Raw genomic sequence first — 20,720 nt, 5'->3', positions numbered from 1 at the left:
GGGCTCCCTGCCTCCAGCCCCCCCGGCCACCCATTGCCCCCAGCAACCGATGGGTGCCTACTGTCATTCAGAGGGACGGTTCCCAGCCGCATCTCCTTCACTGTGCCAGGTTCTTCACACCTGGGGACTGTGCCAGGTCCTTGGCTTGGCCCCGTTGCAGGGGCCAACAAGGACTCTCCAGCCTGAAGGGGGAGAGTCCTGTGGAAGCCTGCCATAGAGCCACAGCTACCAGGGATCTCCCGGTGCCAGTGGCCCATTGGAATGCCACTAATCGCGGCCTGACACAAACTTTCTGGCGGCTGGCCATTTGCTGATCACGGCCCGAAAGGCCTCCCGAGAGTCCTTGCTGGATCATTTTGCTCTTGGAACTTCTACGAGTTCTGTCTTGCTTGCATGGCAGGGCCAGTAAGACTGGGACAGCCCCAGGGGATAGGTCTCTCCCCCAGCTGGATCAATCAATGAGACCGACCTTACTTCAGGAGGAGAAGCCTAATACCAAGAGGAAGGACTGTCCCACTCCTGTACCACCAGAGAACGAACTTTTGCAATAAAGAGTTAATAAAAACACACATAACAGATTGCCTCACTGCCAGGCAAAGTTATCGTCATCTCATTGAATTAAAACCATATTTTCATACGGATATATGGGACACACTGACACTGAGTATAGGAAACACAAAGCATGAAATTTCTAAGGAAAGTACCCCAGTACACTGCGATCAATCACTATGGGAAGCCCTAAATGTCAGAGTTTTAAGCCAAAACCCTCAAGAGATTCCTAACAGATACATCGAGTACAAAGGTAAAGTATTTTAAAAAGAAGAGAAAAACTTCACAAAGGTAGATAAGTCAAGGAAAGATTCCAAGATGTCTGGGTGCCCTGGATCCTGTGTATTGGAAGAAATACTGTTTTGGTTTTCAGGGGGTTGTTTTGTTTTATTTTTCCAGTTTTTAAAATAAAAACCTAATTTGGAGTTCACACTACAACTGCAGGTTTACTTCACAGATAAAGAAACAAAAAAACCTCAGAAAAATAATAGTAAAAATAATTTCTAAAATTATATTTAACTCTACTACTTCAATAATAATACTTCAATAATAGCGCCTAATAACTACCTGCCTGCACTGCATTCCCAGCTTTGAACCTTGGGGCAGGGAAGATTTGGAGATAACTGGCTCCCTTCCTACTCCCATCCTACCACTCCAGTGAGCAAAGTTTGCAGACTTTTTCTGGCTTAACTATACTTCAACAAAAATGGCTCTCCATTAGAGGAAGAGCCACTTAAGTTGGAGGAAGGTTCCATGGATTTACGCCACTGTGTGGGAGAGCTTTATTTTCCTTTGTTGGAAGGAAGTGGCCATTCTTACTTTAATCATTGGTAAGTTTTTAGCAGTTTGCCTGACTTTATTTCCCTATAGTAAAGATTCATACATGGGTTGTTATGAGATATTTTTGTGTGTGTGTGTCTTTTAAAAAGAAAGGGTAACACTCTTTTCCATACCTAGAGAGTCCCCTATGTTTGCAGAGCTATCTTGTCTATGGGTGATCCAGTTTTTCTACCATACTGGTTAGCATAGGACCATAAAGTTTAATATTAGAAGAAACAACAAGGGGACCTGTGGTTTCTTTCTCCCCTTTTGGTGCCCATTTACCATCCTTGTAGTTTGCTTTTTGTTCCTTCCTAGTGCTGTCTCCCTGTGCATGCCGTGTCTTCATGCTTGTCCATTACATCATTTCCCCCACTGACTATCTTTCCATTTCACAGTGAGATAACTACACCAAAGTTTCACAGGACAGTCTCATGAGATCTTCACAGCCATTTGAGGTTGCCTAGGTAACCCAAAATGGCTGCCAAGATCTCATGAGGCCACGGTTGTCAGAGGGGAATCCCCATTCCCAGCTCCTTTTTTCTGTCACCACTTTGAGTAGTGGCGGTGGGAGCAAAAAAAGAAAGAAAGAAAGAAAGAAAAGGTAGTCAGGTCAATGGTGTAACATCACTTCAAGGGAAAACCCAGGCATGATGTCACAGCTCTCTAGGGATTGTTGGAAACTATGGTTATCCCAAGAAATGCTGTCACACTGTCACCAATTGCTCCCCCCCAATCCTCATGCCCCCTGGCCTCCTGCTGGTTGCCAGCCTGGACCTGGCAACCCTACATGAGGCAGTCTCATGAGATCTTGGGACCCTTGGCACACAATATTTTATTTTCTCTTCTTCCCGTTTTTTAAAAAGATTTTTCACATTTCCAGAAACTTCTCTGTCATCCCTTTGTGATCATATTTTGCAGAGTTTTTTGATCCACAGCTTGGTGCTCAATTAGGTATGGTTTGATTGCAATGATATACAAAAGCATGTAGGGAGAAGAGGTGTGCTTCATTTAGCAACTGCTGCTCGTGGGCATTGCACTCTATTGCTGCTACTTATAGGCAACACGCTGAAAGCAGTATTCAAGGAGAGCCCAAGCCCAAGTGAGAGACATTTTAAATGAGAGGCTGCATCAATAAACACACACACACACACTCCCAACACTTTAAGCAGGTTCACAAGTGCTCCACAGGGGGTCCTAAAATATTCAGTGATAGAGAAGGAAAGCAATGTTCATCCGATAACCATTCCCCTCAAAAGCTCTGAAACTCTCAGTGAACAATATGAATACCTGCAGAATATCTGCAGAAAAAAACCCCTATCTTCCTTGAACATTTCAGTGCAGCCCAAACTAGCCTTATCTCGTCAGCTCTCAAAAGCTAAGCAGGGTCAGTCCTTGTCAGTATTTGGATGGGAGAGCACCAAGGAATATCAGGGTCCCTATGTAGAGCCAGGCAAACCACCTCTGAACATCTCATGCTATGAAAACCCTACGAGGTCTCCAGAAGTCGGCTGCCAACTTGATGGCCAAAAAAAGAAAAGAAACCACCCCAATTAAGACATTCCTTTCACACTGACATATGCTTTAAAAAGTTATTGCAGTAAAGGAGAATAGAGAATAATGATTAATCTCAAGCATATAGTTTCCCTACTACATCTATCACAGGTGGTGGCATCACAGTTTAAATACGAAAACCCATCGGCTGTTCCATTGCTGAAGTCACTTGTGTCTTTGAAGAATATTAAGTTTACTAGAAAGCAATCTAAACTTCCATGATTCCTGCATTCCCAAAATGTAATATTGAATCTCACAGGTGGTGGCATCACAGTTTAAATACGAAAACCCATCGGCTGTTCCATTGCTGAAGTCACTTGTGTCTTTGAAGAATATTAAATTTACTAGAAAGCAATCTAAACTTCCATGATTCCTGCATTCCCAAAATGTAATATTGAATCTGTAATGTATTGAAACGATTACATGAATCACCTCATAGGACTCCTATGTTAAGCTTCGAGCCAGACCAGGGCTCCTCTGAGCGAACTTCCTATTGGTCGCTTCGTAACAGCGACCAATCAGAACGATACCATTCCCTAGGAGGGAAAGACTCCCATTGGTCCTTAACTAAGCAATCTCATTGGTTGTTAATTGTAAATAGGCGTGGCTACATTAGCCCGGTTATGTTTAAAAGGAGCATAAGCTCCCACTGTTTTCTGTTCTGGTTTCTTACTGAGTTGAGTGCTTGTTCGTTACTTCCAATAAAGCTGAATCACTTGCTGAATCACTCTACGAGTCCTTTGTTAGCGCGATCTAACAATTGGCGACGAAGGTGGGATGTTAGAGCAGGTAGGCAGCCCTGCGGACATCCACACTTCGGACTCGGAAGAAAGCGGGCAAAGCACAGCCATGATGTCACAGCTCTCTAGGGATTGTTGGAAACTATGGTTATCCCAAGAAATGCTGTCACACTGTCACCAATTGCTCCCCCCCAATCCTCATGCCCCCTGGCCTCCTGCTGGTTGCCAGCCTGGACCTGGCAACCCTACATGAGGCAGTCTCATGAGATCTTGGGACCCTTGGCACACAATATTTTATTTTATCTTCTTCCTGTTTTTTAAAAAGATTTTTCACATTTCCAGAAACTTCTCTGTCATCCCTTTGTGATCATATTTTGCAGAGTTTTTTGATCCACAGCTTGGTGCTCAATTAGGTATGGTTTGATTGCAATGATATACAAAAGCATGTAGGGAGAAGAGGTGTGCTTCATTTAGCAACTGCTGCTCGTGGGCATTGCACTCTATTGCTGCTACTTATAGGCAACACGCTGAAAGCAGTATTCAAGGAGAGCCCAAGCCCAAGTGAGAGACATTTTAAATGAGAGGCTGCATCAATAAACACACACACACACACTCCCAACACTTTAAGCAGGTTCACAAGTGCTCCACAGGGGGTCCTAAAATATTCAGTGATAGAGAAGGAAAGCAATGTTCATCCGATAACCATTCCCCTCAAAAGCTCTGAAACTCTCAGTGAACAATATGAATACCTGCAGAATATCTGCAGAAAAAAACCCCTATCTTCCTTGAACATTTCAGTGCAGCCCAAACTAGCCTTATCTCGTCAGCTCTCAAAAGCTAAGCAGGGTCAGTCCTTGTCAGTATTTGGATGGGAGAGCACCAAGGAATATCAGGGTCCCTATGTAGAGCCAGGCAAACCACCTCTGAACATCTCATGCTATGAAAACCCTACGAGGTCTCCAGAAGTCGGCTGCCAACTTGATGGCCAAAAAAAGAAAAGAAACCACCCCAATTAAGACATTCCTTTCACACTGACATATGCTTTAAAAAGTTATTGCAGTAAAGGAGAATAGAGAATAATGATTAATCTCAAGCATATAGTTTCCCTACTACATCTATCACAGGTGGTGGCATCACAGTTTAAATACGAAAACCCATCGGCTGTTCCATTGTTCTGGTTTCTTACTGAGTTGAGTGCTTGTTCGTTACTTCCAATAAAGCTGAATCACTTGCTGAATCACTCTACGAGTCCTTTGTTAGCGCGATCTAACAGAATCCATTATTAATATGCATAAAAACTAGGTAATTTCCCCCCCTAAACATGGAATAGGTTTTACATATAAAACAGTTTGCCCATCCTTAATAGCAGCGCTGAAGCTCATCTTGTAAACATAATAAACTCACATAAAATTTAAAATAAACCTTAAACCATAGAAATGTGTGACAGATAAGAAAATTTGTTTTAATAAAGGAAGATAAATCTCAATCCATGGGAGACTGCATTATCATTTTTACTTCTTTTAATGTTCTGATGTTGTTCCTCAAGATAAATCTCAGTCCATGGGAGACTGCATTATAATTTTTACTTCTTTTAATGTTCTGATGTTCGCCACCTCAGGAACCCTATTCGGGTGGGAAGGCAGCATAGAAATGTGGGGGAAGGGGTACATCTGGGGGCCAAAACTGCCTTGGAAAGGATCCCATCCTCCTAACCTGTCATGTCCCCTGATGGAGGACAATTCTGGGGACAGGTCCGGGCAGCAACCACCAGAGAGTCACTACCCACACCTGATTGGTCTAGCAGCCGCCAGGCAGCTGCACCCAACTTTTCCCAAGAAGAAGTTGCCAGGGGAGAGAGAAGGAGGAAAAGCTGAAGACCAGTGGACATATAAAGGTTGGTTGACTGGCAGGTGAGGAGGGAGGGAGGGAGAAAGCAGCAAAAGGAGAGAGGCTATGGGGACTGCCAGGGAAGGAAGGAAAATGGGAAGTAGTGGAGGAGTGTATACAGGGGGAAATGAGATGGGTCCGCAACCCCTTGCAGGTCCCCTGCTTGTACTTAATAATAACAAGAGTTACTCTGAGATTAGACTGTTGCTTTTAAACATTTCATTTCTCTTTCCCATACTATTTAAACATTTACATTAGATCTCTAAACTGGGATCCCAAGAGCTGTCACGTGCATGAAGTTAACTTGCATACATATTTAGGAGTTCATTTTTTTCTTTTGGTTGAAAACCCCCGTGCCTCATGTTGCATTAGCTATCATTAGACAATGCCCACTTTGTCCCCTGACTTCTGGGAGTGGCTTTTCAGAAATCTTGGGGGCTACTAGTGGAAGAGACTGGCTGAAATGTCCCAGGGATCATGTGGTAGATTCACACCCACTGCTTTAGAACCCAGCCACTGTGAAGTATTTCATATCCAAATATGTTTTGAGACAACAGGAGTTACCCATTCCAATTTGTACAGTGCCAAGTGACTCAAAATGCCTGATGATTGTACAGTGCCAAGTGGCTAAAAATGCCAGTCAATTCGAAAAATCAAAGGCTTCATTTGTGTCAGTTATCACAGCCCTTTGTATCTACGTGCAATCCCATGAGTATCACTATATGTTTCTTGTGAAAACTATCTAGAAGAGGTTGATTGTACAGTGCCAAGGGGCTAAAAATGCAAGTCAATTTGAAAAAATCAAAGGCTTCATTTGTGTCAGGTATCACAGCCCTTTGTATCTATGTGCAATCTCATGAGTATCGCTACATGTTTCTTGTGAAAACTATCTAGAAGAGCTGTCTATTACAAGCAAGCACCTGAGAGAAGAATTAATCATAGTTATTATATAATAGAAGATTGTAGCAGTTTTTCAGTGGCGATAAAATTTCAACATTTTTAACAATAGAAATTTCATAAATTACTGCAACTATTTGACTTTTAAGCAATAATCTGTGCTGATGAAAGGTAAACATAATATAATTTACCATTTTTTGTTCCACATAGTGGTGTAGCACTTGAAAACAATTCCATTGCCAGGTTGAGTTTTGCTGAACCAAAACACTCAATAGCCAATCAGTCCTTACATCTAGCAGATGATAGATGGGGAAACGTGTCATGAAAATGGCTCTCTCGTGTTCTGTTATGCAGTATAAATAGGTTTGCAGTTTGCAAGAACAAAGACACTTCACTCACACCTTCGGCTGTCACTATTCATAACAATGACATACCCTGAATGTGGGCTTGAATATCAAACTTTCCTTGGGGATTTTGAACACTAAATACAGCATTAATTTTTCAGAAGTTCCTTCATGCAACAATTTCATTTACTTAAAAGCTCAAAAAGCTTTGTGCCAGAGTAGGGAAAATGTTACAGATGAAGGAGTATTTCAAGTTTTTTCCTAAGCATTTTTAGAGCCTAATCTTCCTTTGCATCTCTAAAGTAACTGAAGTGGATAATTTACAGATTCCTTCCACGCTTTCCCCAACCACATCGGTCTAATCAAATAACGAACAGCCCCTGATCACACAAATGCAGAAACTGATAGAGATCATTCTATTAAGTCAAAATGTATGAGACACTTGCAAGTTTAACAAAAAGATGAAAAAGAAGAGAAATCATAACCACCAGCCAGGTATACACTTAACTGCACTTCTACATGCTTTCTCTTCTATTCCAGCTTTCCTAAAAGTTCACTAGTTCAAGAAGAGCCAGTGTCTGAAACCAGTGTGCTGGAGCAGTTCCCAAGGCCCACAGCTTTGGACCCACCATTAACCTGAGATGCTTAGTTTATCTGCTTTCATCAGGGAAGAGGACAATCTGATGGAAAGAGATGCCAGGCAGAAGGCAAAAGGGAGCCATGCTTGCACAAAAGAGCTGTACCCTAACACTTCCCCCACCTAATTGCTCCAAAAATCTTTGGATGTTGAAGATGACTCTAGGACCATCTCCAATTTCCTCATCAGATAAACTGGAGGGAGTGGAACATCAACCACATAGCTCATTTTATCCCTGGATTTATAAACGCAAGCAGACAAGTGGGATATTTGGAAGTGGTACATGCACTGCAACAGATGAAGCACAGGTAATGTGAACAGATGCCTCAAATCAGGATCAGGCCTTGAGCTCAAGGTGATAAGCTATGATACTTAGAAAATACATACCACTGAACCAAGACAGATTTCTGAGTGAAAATAACAGGCTGCAAATATTCTAGATTCATTGATTTGTAGTCAACTAGATGCCACTGGAATGTTGATTTGCCTGCATTCCTCTCTGCTCTTGTGGTCCCTTCCAACCCTTCCTTTCCAAAGATTATTGCTGGGGTTGCAAGAGTATCTTCAAAAGTCAGGAAACTGCACTGAAAAGAAAAGGGGTGTGTGTGTGAAAATGTCCTTCTGTCTCGTGTGTCCTCACAGCTCAGCTGAAAGAAGAGAGAGCAGATGACTCCTTCCCCTTTTCTCCTCTTCACTGAGGTGCCCTGAATCATGAGGCTGTCCTTCATGAGACCATAGGAATGACCACGGGAGTGTAGAAGATGGCCAGAAAATCCCATGAAACTTCCTGTAATGAGCCACTGAATGCTGGCTAAAATGTCCTCTCTTCTCCAAAGTACACAGTGCTCTACGAAGCAAGCAACCAATTCCACTCCCTGTCACCTCCCATCCCCCGCTAAGGGCTGGGGGGACTTGGCAACCCCAGTCTCTCTGGTGGAAGCCTTTTTACTGTGTGGTAGAGAACTGGATGAGGTCATTTTGTATTAGGTAAAAAGTAAGCAGGCTGCAATTATGAATGCAGGGGATAAACAAAACCTCTCCCCCTCTTTTTTCACTTACCCTCCACTGGTGGTGCTCAGTTCTTCCCTATGTCAAACACCTTTTTACTTTGTCCAACAGAATTAAATGGGTGTTACTGAAAGCCAAGGGTTGTTTTTATAGCCTTCCTTATCTTGCCATAGCCCTTTCTCATATTCCATTTCTGGTTCACACTGAAATAATGCAAACAGACACTGGAACTGACATATATGACTTGTACAGTGATCTCCTTGTTAAAATCTGCTCTCTTCGTACTCTTCCTCCTGCATACCACTGTGCACCAACAGGTTTCACACCGATTACCTTGTCTACATTCTTCACTTTATTAGAAGAGGAGGTTTAATGAAATTCCACTTGGTTCTCGTTTCTTTTTGCATGATAATGACTTTATCATGGATGCTTTTAATATTCTAAACATGTTCAAAAGCTAGGTTGAGCAATTAACTAAGGGGTTAGAGGCTGTATTATTTTAAAAGGAGTATGGTGAGATATACATCTAAGCTACAGGTATGTAAGGGGGGTTGTTTTGTTTTGGTACTCAGAATTTACCAATAGGTCTAAGGCAGTTTTCAGTGCTGTGCTTCATAAAGCAGATAACAGATGTGCTGGTCTCAGAGCTTCCTCCCCTAAATTGGATTTCTGTCAAGAGAACAAAAGTGACCCCTCCCCCCAAAAAAAATTGTGACAAGTGAGATTTCCAATCTCAGAAGGGAGGAAATGGATGCTTCCACAGCTGGACATATGCCTTCATTCAAAGTTCTTATCTATTGTACTTACTGTCTAATAACTAATTTTGTGAAATAACATACTATAAATACATCAATTAGAGTGTTTTCCTTTACTCTGAAAAGCATACACTAAGCAGAAGAATGAATGTATGTAGGCAGACAATGGATCCCTCTACTCAATGTTCAGATGCAGCATAAAATCCACATTTATTGTCTTCTGTGAAAGGAACCCGCTGTCTCCTAGCAATTAAGGACCTTTCATAGTTTGACTACTACTTTTAGGCTGAATGGGAAAGATGGTTTTGAAGTGGATGTACTTTTCATAGCTGAAGCACACTGTATACTTGGGACATTAGTACCTGACTGCAAAAAACACACAAAAACCCCACAAAAACCTAAAGCCTTGAGACACACAGACTTGCCCAAAGCAATCCACAGAGTCCAGAGTACCCAAAACCAGGCTTCCCCATATTTACTCTTTAAAGCACTCTGGCTCTCTTCTTCTTGACCTTTTTCAGCTTCTTTGCTTTCTATCTGCACCATCACTGCCATTCTATCAAACAGAATTAAATGACCAGCTACTAATACAAATCACAGAGCTCCTTTAAAAATGCATGTGCAAAGTCTCCCATTCAGCCTCTCTTCCAAATGACCTGAACATATGTTAAGCTTGCTTTGCTGCCGCAGATCCATATAACCTGCCAGTTGGGGGAATCATTAGCTAACTAGAACACCTTGTGTTGACATAATTGATAATGCTTATAAACAAAGTAGTTAACAATCCATTTGTGTTGCCTTCTGTTCTGCTAGAAAAATGAAATGCAGAAAGATAGCCCAATGGGGAAATGGATGCCATTTTAAAATTCTAAACAGAATAGAACTCTAGGCATCTTGGAGCTACTAATGACAAGCTTGAGAAATACCTCGGACTCTAATGTTCTCAAATGTGAGACACAAATAGCCCTAGACTGTCTTTGTACAAATACTTAGTGTCTTACTATCTTATTTGCTGTTTCTAAAGCATTCAGTGTGTTCAGCTGATGTCACATAGGATGAACCTAGGAACCAGAATTACACATACAGCCCTACAAATAGATCCAGGTGGTCAGTTGTGTTCGTCTGAAGCAGTAGAAGAAACTTAGAGTGCAGTGGCACCTTTAAGACCAACAAAGGTTTATTCAAAGTATGAACTTTTGTGTGCAAGGCACACTTTTCCAAATCCACTGGAATTGTAGATGAGGTTCTAAACTTATAGACAGGGATTTAACAGCAAATTAACATGTAACATGATGATGTTTAAGTTATGCAAAAACTAAAGAACAGGTTAAGGTTATAAGGTCAACAGTTGTAAAGCAATAAATATGTCAACGTAGCAGATAAATGTCTAAAGGTGTTTTTTCTAATTGCGGGGAAGTAACAGAATCTTAATTATCTCCTCTCAGGTGTGGAGGGCACTTAACAATATATTTTGAGCATATATTTAAGTGCCCTCCACACCTGAGAGGAGATAATTAAGATTCTGTTACTTCCCACAATTATCTGCTACTTTGACATATTTATTGCTTTACAACTGTTGACCTTATAACCTTAACCTGTTCTTTAGTTTTTCACTTTGCATAACTTAGACATCATCATGTTACATGTTAATTTGCTGTTCAATCCCTGTCTATAAATTTAGAACCTCATCTACAGTTCCAATGGATTTGAAAAAGTGTGCCTTGCACACAAAAGTTCATACTTTGAATAAACTTTTGTTGGTCTTAAAGGTGCCACTGCCTTCTGGGGTTGCCAAGTGGAACTTACCTTGGCGGCGGGGGACTCCCGGGTGGATCCCGGAGCGTGCGTGTGAAGCGCGCGCGCACCACACACACGTCACCAGGAAGTGACGTTATGACGCCGGGCATGCTGGGGGTGGGGCCACAACCATACAAGGGAAAACCATAGAGTTTTCCCTTGTATGGCCATGGCCCCGCCCCCAGCATGCCCGGGGTGCCCACATCACTTCCGGGTGACGCGCACGTCGGCGAGGAGTTCCCCTGGGGCCCGATCTGGTGCCGGTGGGGAACGGGCCTCTGGGGCGGGGTTTTCCCCGCCCCCCGGGGGGACTTGGGATTCCCACTGCACTCTAAGTTTGTTCTAATTCTACAAATAGTTTGCCTGCAATCATCCAGAAGGATAAAAATAACACTAGCCCCCCCAAATCCCCCTGCCATCAGGACAAGAGGACCTGGCAACCCTGTTCTGAGAGCTAGTGGTACAGAACTGTCTGCTACGTATTTAGATATTTCAGTTGTTTTAATTATTTATATAGTGCAATTAATACACATTATATTTATATGATAACCTGTGCCAGAAAGAGACAGCTCGTTTCTCTAATACACTTGCAATATAACTCTGAACTGACGTTGGGGACAGAAAGAAGGAAAGAGAATAAAATTGATTGGGGCTGGGAAGGAAATAGTTGGAAATTGGCCTTTATGGGAGCCATAACTTCATGGAAGCCAGAGTGGCCTGAAATGGGGAGACACATGTTCAAGTCACTGTTCAGCCATGAAGCTCAGAAACCTTGAGCCAGTTACTTGCAGGCTACCCAGCCCTCACAACTATTGTATGGATAAAATGGTGAGCATCACACATATCACCATTCAGGACAGGATAAAAATGTACCACATAAATATATGTACTTAAAAAAATCCATTTCAACAATTTACTTATTGCTAAACATACTAACAAAGGTAATAATGGGATAACAGCAAGATTGTACATTAAAAGAACATTCTCCATGGCTGCATTCATACTCACAATGGAACCCTCTCTTTTGGGGACTGGGCTTATTGGTTTATTGAAAGTATTTTTACCCTTTTTACTTTGAAAGCGTCTTCCCACTCAGCACACAAGTTCCCAAGGTGGCTTCCAATCTTATTCAATTAAAACCAGTAAAACTGATCATTAAATACAAAAAGATAAGTAATAAAAGAACAGTAAATTATTATAAGATAGCCGCGTAAATCTTGGCAGCAGTATAATTAACATAACCTGGGGGGGGTGGATTATGGTAATGAGGGCTGATCCCAATGGCTCCAGGCAAACCCAGGGTCAGAAACCTCTGTTGATAGTTCTACTGGGTAAAGTGCTGTGTGGTACATATGAGAATGGGGCTGCCAACCTCTAGGTGGAGCTTGGAGATCTCCCAGAATTACAACTGATCTCCAGTCAACAGAAATCAGTTCCCCTGAAGAAAATGGCTGCTATGGCATTATACCCTTTCCCTCCCCAAACTCTGCCCTCCCTAGCCTCCACCCACAATTTCCCAGGAATTTCCCAACCCAGAGTTGGCAACGCTATATGTGAACACCATGTGCCAGGTCTAAATGGTGAATGTACAATGTGCTTAACCCTTTGCTTACCACTTTTCTCTGATAGCCTTTTCAAACTGTTGCTTTTCCCACCCACATTTGGTATCACAAATGCCCATGCGAGAACCTCCGCTGGGTGTTGGATATATCCCAGATGCTAGTCATCCCCAGAAAATCTCACCCTCTCCCAATTCGAAGTAGAAGAAGTGGTAGCCATAGTATCTGCCACAGAGTGCATACAGCTGGTCCTAAATTATCATCAAAATCACTTCAGAAAAACTGCTGCCTCATTCTGAAATAGGGATACCATTCCCCATGGGGGGCATCCCCTGCTTTTGCGGGCTCCTGTCTGCTGCTGGCCAGTGGGAGGAAATTCCCCCCACCCTGATGCCATGTGTGATGCACTGATGTCACCCGGAAGTGACGTCAGTACACTGGTAACATCAGGGAGGGGATGCTCTGCTTTTGGGGCCATTTTTACCATAGAGTTTTGGACACTTTTACCATAGTTTTGCCCAAAAAGCAGAGTGTTGTCCCCAACATCACTTCTGGGTGATGTCAGCATATCGTGCAACATCCCTGCCCACCCCTGGAATGCCTCCCAAATCCCCCCACCAGCAAGACAAGAGGACCTGGTAACCTTATCCTGAAAGCTAGTGGGATCTTTCTTCTGTACCACTAGCTTTCAATAACAATCTTTTAAAAAACATTCTACCTTCAGTTCTGAAATGGGGTTACACGATGGAAGCTGTATATTAAGCTCTCTTTCTCTCCTTTTCAGACAGAACACAAAAACTCTTATCCCAAAAGGAAGATGGGGGAGGGGTTGTAGCATGCACTTACTTTAAAGCAGAAGGTCCCAGTTTCAATCCTGGCTGATTGGCTGACCACTTGTTCCCCTTGAGAATTATTGTCTTTTCTGATCCAAGTTAACATGGGGGATAAGGGAAGGCATCACATATAACAATTTAACTTTCGTCCAAGTAGCAGCTGGCCTGGTTGTCCAACAGCTGTAGTCTCTGCAACTATCAAGTTTCTAAGCTGTGACTGCCCAGGCCAAAGAAAAGAACTGAACTACAAGAAGGAAGCAATTTCATGCCTGGATAGCCTTGCACTATTAAGTCTGAAAATCAACTTGTACTTGGCTCACAAGGTGGACCCTGCTGCAAACAAGGCTGCTGCCAACGGGGATCACTATCCTCCTCAGTGAACATGGGGAGCCTAAAAAATGCAGAGGAAATTTTTAAAAGCCCTCCCTTTCTAACACAACCATTGGGAAAAAAAATTAAGATGCTTTACAGGAGATACTTTTACAGGTCTAACACAGAGAGCCCCCAGTAACTGGAAACTGCCCCCAAGTAATAATACACTCAGCTGGCACGAGTCAGTGATCTTGACCATAATCAAAATACCATAGCTCGGCTGGAAGCAACACACAGTATTTACTTTTGGAACTTTTACAAGGTTTCATTTGCATGGCCTCTGCAATCCTGAAAGGTACATCAGTATTATTACCCTCCATATTACAGATGGAAGCATGTGGGTGGCAGGCTGGTTGAAACAGAGGACAGTATTGTTCCCATTGCTGAGTAACCACCCTTTAGTAAGCTGACTGCTAGCTAAAAGTCAAAGATAATAGGCTGATATTTAATGGGAGCAAAGGACTTGGAGAATTTAAATATAGGGTGAGCTCTGAAAGAAATACTTTCCAGGATTCATGGAGGGTAGGGGCAGAGCTGAATAGCAGAATTTTGGAGTGAAAACTGGACTGAACAGATTTATTCAGACATGCTGCCTAAAACTCAAGTATCCTTGTGATTTTCCTCTTTGAGAAGCTAATACAAGTTAAAAGTTGTAGCTAGTGCCCTGCCCTGCCAATGTTTATGTGTCCACTTTTATCCAGATACTACAAATACATAAGTCTATATTATGTGCCTGTTTGAGCTCTCTCTCCAAAGGAAGTTAAATATTGTAGCAGAACTTATTGCTGTCTTGGCTACTGAGGAATGAACAGTACTGGTGTTGATAGTGGGCTATTTTTTCCCTTTGAACCAGAAGAGTGCATGATGCTGTCCTACTTGTGGCCATTCAATGGGATTCTAAATATACCATCATTTATTACAATGACTTCTTGGGTCACAGCACACACTCCTAGCCATTACACTACAGCAGCTCTCAATGGAGCCAGTTCCATGGCAATAGAGTACAGGTGTGCTCTACGTAACACGGCACACCTGTTTTATAATTTTTTTTTATTTTCCACATTGATGCATTTAGAGCTATGTATCATAATTACTAAATTCTCCTTCAGCACCATTGGGGGGGGGGACAGAGTCCATTGAAAGCAGGCGTGACTAGCCACTCAAGGATGGACTTCATTATCATGATGAGAACAAAATAAAAACACATGTAATGCTCATGACTTTAGGACAGAACTAGACATGTAGAGACACAGAACTGCCACCTTTATGTATCTTTCTGCCCTCTTCTTGGTAGTGTCTCACCGTTTCCTCATTCTTGTAGATTAAAAAATGTTAAGGAATAAAACCTGAGAGGTAAGCAAAAAGTGCTCAAAAATAATTGAATTTTCAACTGCTATGTCATCAAGATTTTTCAATGGCTGATGGTCATATCTTCGGGGACTAATATTACAATACATATGTATGCAAACAGTAAGCGTGGTATAAGAGAGAAAGAGAAGAATGTCTAAAAAACAACATACGGAGCACCATATTACAGTCTACGTGCCTGTTTGTCCACCAGAGACAAGGCTGCCCTCCACTGCTACAGTTCTTCAGGAAGTCTGATCGTCCCCAGCTGGCAAAATTAAGTTCTTTACAAACTCAAATGTCTTTGATGTGCACCGTGGAAAAATACACTCAGAAGATTACTTCATTTGTCACCAGACTGCACTGTTAATTCTCCATTTGCTGAAAACTGACTGCTTTCAGCATGAAAGTAGGCATCTAGCAGCCTGTGGGTGGAGGCTAAAAAAGCAGAAGGTATTCCTAGATACTAAATCTGACAGACAGCAAGGTTTAATGCTTTGCATAAAATATACCTGCAATTTGAGCAACGAACTAAAGCAAACAGCTGCCTGGTACAGCACAAGCAGACTATGTAAGACAGAAGAACAGAATCTTTACATTGGGTGTGATTCTATTTTGTCTCAAATTTCAGTTATCAACAGGCAGAAAAAAAATTGAAAGTCAATAAAATGAACCAGATTGTCTGCTATGATAAATTCCCATCGTAGGGAGCTGAATATGGGGATGGCAGGAAAGAGAGAAAGGCAGGTCTAGACTCTATTCTTCTTGGTTTACAAAACAGCAATAATTGTATTCCTAGAGAGGTGCATTTCTCAAGAACAGACATACACAGACCCATATAGAGCTGTGTGGCATCAGGATACCAGTTATATCCTTATCCATTTCTCTGCAACATCTTATCCACTGTACAGTGGGTAAATAAGATGGATGACCCAGCAAGATGTCAAGCAATATGAGACCTCTCAGGCAGAAAAGATGGGATCTATTCATGAGAATTCCAGTCCATGCCAAACAAATGCCCCAGTTACAAATGATTTTCTAAAGACAAGAACATGGTGTTTCCTTGGGTTACATAATCTGACATCCAACACTTATTACATTTCTATCCTACTCTATACCTCTAAGAAACTCAGAGAGACAGTTCGCCCTTACAATAAGCCCATCGGGGATGCAAGACCCCAAAACCTGATGATGAGCTCAGCAGGGACTTGAATCTAAATTTATCATATCTAAACCCCAAACTCCATCCACTCCATAGAAGAAGAACATAGGCTGCATTCTGATATCACCTTTAACCAGGGGTCATTTAGTGGAAAAAGAGGTACAGGAGCTCATTAGCATAACTCATTAGCATAACTTATTTGCATATGCCACACCCCCTGATATCACCAAAGTGTGTCAGAAGGCAACACCCACCGCTCAGGCTCCACAGGATTGTTTTGGATTGCTAGCTATTGGGGGGGGGGAGTACAGATCTGTCCTTGCAGAGGAGGAAGAGCTTGTACCTGAATAAAACTTGGTCTTAAAGGTGCCACTGGACTATTTGGACCCGGGGGCCAGAGGGGCTCTGCAAGTTACCTGGCTGCTTCTTGCTCTGACTGAGGGCTGCTGGGAGCAGGGGGTGGGGCTTGTTGCATGTGTCCGCCCCTTGGGCTCTTTACTGCCAGAGCTCCGCTCCTGTGCGCTCCTGCAGTAAATGACCCCTGCCTTTAACAGATAATATGCCAGGATGGGCACAAATCTGGGTTCTAGGGCTTGGTTACACTCTGGTTAGAATCCTGGTTCAGGACAGGGAATTGACTCCAGTTAACCCACATTTGTACACTGATGGTAACTGGAGACAGTAACCAGACATGGAAAACATATTCTAATGTTACACTTGAGAAGTAGTGGCATTAAAGTCAAATACACCTCAAAGCCTTCCAACTGGCACACTAACTACAGTAACCCTCCCATTCCACACTGCCAGGTGCCACCCTAATTTCTACAGTTGTCATTGTGACAGGTGAACTCATGAGTCTTAATCATGGATGGGAGAGGGAAACAACATGAATAGTTGCTAGGCTACTACCCATGTACCACCTACTGCTTCCTTTTGTAACCAAAAAGCAACAGGGGACATTTATGTGGTTACTAGGCAACCACTCACAGGTTTCTCCCCCCCCCATCTTCTCCTTCCCCTGTGATGAAGCCTAATGCTATAAAATCAGACTTGTAAAATTTAAAGCAGCAATGAGGAGCAGCACTAAGATCAAGGCATTTGTCTCCCCAGTAAGTAATTAGGAAGCTGTTCAGCTCCATGGGTCCTGCAACTGCAACATGTGACTCTAAATCTGTCTCTTGGCTGATCTATTTGCTCACAGGACTTCACAGCTATGTTGTCTTGAAGATGATGTAGCAACACCCAACATAAACAAAGCATGTAAACCTGGTTTGTTTGTGAAATGCTTTAGGATGCATTCTGACACATTATGTTATAGGAATTGGTTGATAACTACCTAAATGCTAATTTTAAAATGTTTGCATATGCCAGTCAAACCTCAGAACCATTCTTCATGTGTATTACTTGAGAAAGAATGTTTGTTCAAGTTCTGCTAATGAAACAAGTGATCTCTTTCTGCAGATGCAAAACTTCTATGGCAGTATCAATACTTCATAACAGCTAAAGTGTGCAAAAAAACCCTGTACATATCACTGGAGTTACACATTCTATGCACGGGCAGATCGTACAGAGGCGGAGGAAAGAAACAGGACTGCTAAAGGAATAGAAAGATCAAGTAGCCGGAAACTGAATGTGTTTTCATTTTTTCCAACATGCATCGCACCAGAATATTACAACCGTAAAAACAAGTGTTTTAGAAAACTTTCTGAGTCCTGTTAATCCTAAACATGCCTATTTACTCTTGCAATTTACATATGGATTATACACACTCCAAAGGCTTCAATTAAGTGTTCCAGTCAACAACTGAAAGCAAAGCAAATGGAACAAACACAGACCAAATTAAGGAATGGATATCCATCAAGCGTTTTCACTACCATTGTCAAATCCCCATTTTTCCACCAAGCTGTTGGTTCCCTCAGATGCTTGCTTGTTACAACTTCAACAAGATTCCTGCATGACTCTACCACTTCCACCATTCTAAGAAACATCCAACACTCTTAACCTAACTAGGCCATGACTGTCTGTATACAAGTTTATGAGCACCTTAACCCTTGAAGCCAATACCTGACTCTGTACATCCAGAAAAGACACATTAAAAATCTGGCAGCCTAGCACTTGTATGTCCTAAGCATGCACTAAAAAGGTAAAGGTAAAGGTTCCCTTGCTCGAAAGCCAGTCGAATCTGACTCTAGGGTTGTGGTGCTCATCTCCGTTTCAAAGCCGAAGAGCCAGCGCTGTCCAAAGACGTTTCTGTGGTCATGTGGCCGGCATGACTAAGCACTAAGGCACACGGAATGCTGTTGCCTTCCCACTGAAGTGGTACCTATTTATCTACTTGTAATTTCTTGCTTTCGAATAACTCAGTCATTTAATTCCTGAAGTCCCTACTCAGATTCTATGTTGGTATTTTGGTTCCCAACTTATCTCTGCTCCCTTCACCTACCTCACCAAACCACTACTATATTTACCTAACCTAGGTCCCGGTCACACCAGTGAGATAGTCCGGGGGCAAAGTGTGGCTTTTTGCTCCAGAGCACATTGAAGAGCAGTATCGCAATCAGACGTTTCCCCCAAGGCTCCAAGCACATGCCCTCAGCCGCGATCACACATTGATGGTGAAGCGTGGCAAAAAGTGTCAGGCGGTTCACCAGTACTCATTTGTTTGCATGCGCAGTTCAGTGTTTGTGCACATACCACTGGATGTGAAAAGATACCAGCGCTTCTGCGAACTGATGCCCGCCCATGCCCCGCATTTTCCAGAAACTAGTGCACTTTCCCTGGTATCTTTTAATTCCGCTTCTTCCACCAGGCAATACAGGTTACTGACGGGTGTGGGACACTTGCCAGATGTTTTCGTGTGATCGTGCCCATAAAATCCACCCGGCATTTGTCCCTATTGCGTGGCTAATTCTGCGTGTGACTGGACCCTTAGACTGTGCCTTTACACAATACCACTGTTTGGGGCATTTAAACATTTTCTGTGAAGGAATTCTGTAACCCATTGGCAAGTTGGCAGCTACCCTAGACAAGGAAGAGAACACACAGACTCCTGAGTCACGAGCCTGAACACAGACCATTCAACCCTAAGTTCCTCTTCCCCTATCAGGAGGTGTCAACATAAATTGTAAATAAAAAACAATAGTATGCAGTGCATTTCTCATCTCTTCTCCTAGATGAGAAGCCATTTTGCAAACCATTTATATTTATAAAGGCCAATTAATTTGCAAAGGAAAACACTACTGTGACAAGAGATACAAATCTACAGAATAGCCAAGTACATATTTGTTCACAAATTCTGGGGATCTCAATGTGACAAGTCACAAGTTCCTCAAAGCCACAGCAGCAAAACCAAGACAAATTTTGTAGACTCACCCCTCCAGCCTTACATCAGGTAAACTTCTGTTTAATGCAATCAAGTCACTGGCCATGAGATTAAACTGGTTAATTTTAAACATCTCTTTCATTTTCTCCTGGTCATCTTTGGGGATAAGGACTGCCTTTCCCATCTCTCCAGGTCCTTCTTGGCTTCTTGACATTACAGCTGTAATGGAAGAAATTCAGAAATTACATTTTACTCATTCTACTCCAATCTCACTGTGTACAAACATCACTTATGTTGTAGTTTTGGTACGTAGGGCTCAGAAGGAGTAATTGTATTTTAGTTTTGTAAATTCTGACCTTAAGTACATATGTCACTCATGTTCAAGGTTCACATAACATTCAACATTATTTATTGCAAAATCAGAAACTGGGGGACCCACTTTATTTCCTGCATTTTGTGATGGCCTTATGGCATAACAGAGCATTCAATTCACACACTCTCTTCAAAGAACTCAGGCGTCCACCCCCTTTTATTGTCACTACAAGCCTGTGATGTAGATTAGGCTGAGTGACAGTAACTTGTTCAAGGTGAACTTCAAGAAGAATAGGGATTTTCAGCACTCTTTTGAGCCAAAATAGTACAGTGACCAATCACACTAGATGATCCTGTGATGCAGCTTTCTCTCCCCCCCCCCACAATAACATGCTTAATTATACAAGTCTCTTATGTCATATTTGGAAAATGTACCCCAAAATAGATCACTAATGTATGATTGGTCTGGCTGCCATTTATTCCCTGTTAACTTCCAATCTGTGAAGCTTCCTAGCCAGTTTTGTGTACAGAATGGGTTTGGATGAGATTGTCTCCTTGCCATTGTGGTCATGACACCTACCGAAGCAAGTCTAAAGCAATCATTTCCCCAGCGCTATGGAAAATTCTTGCCACAGATGTGACATGCATACTCAAGCTGAGACTGGAACTAGAGTATTCATTTTGTGGAGAATTCAGTCAACAAGTTCTGCTCATGGATTCAGTGAGGTGGATGCTACCCCCATCCTACCACTCCAATGAGCAAAATTTATTAATTAACTTATTCATTGGAGACAGAGCCACTTAAACTGAAGGAAGGTTCCCTGGA

At 42.4% G+C, this 20,720-nt stretch overlaps 1 protein-coding gene across 1 annotated transcript in view; it reads right to left on the bottom strand.

Annotated features, from left to right (window-relative positions):
• The window catches only part of LOC107118845 (polypeptide N-acetylgalactosaminyltransferase 13), a 233,140-nt gene extending 213,335 nt beyond the window's left edge, over positions 1 to 19,805 (bottom strand). Inside the window, exon 1 of the mRNA XM_015421224.1 lies at positions 19,633 to 19,805. Coding sequence (XP_015276710.1) covers positions 19,633 to 19,796 — 164 coding nt within the window. The 5' untranslated portion in view covers positions 19,797 to 19,805. The remainder of the gene's footprint in view (positions 1 to 19,632) is intronic.
• Between the last annotated feature and the right edge of the window lie 915 nt (positions 19,806 to 20,720).

The sequence above is a fragment of the Gekko japonicus genome, unplaced genomic scaffold (assembly GCF_001447785.1).
Source record: "Gekko japonicus isolate JY-2015 unplaced genomic scaffold, Gekko_japonicus_V1.1 scaffold331, whole genome shotgun sequence".
Lineage (NCBI taxonomy): Eukaryota > Metazoa > Chordata > Lepidosauria > Squamata > Gekkonidae > Gekko > Gekko japonicus.
This window is presented reverse-complemented; position numbering and strand designations above follow the sequence as displayed.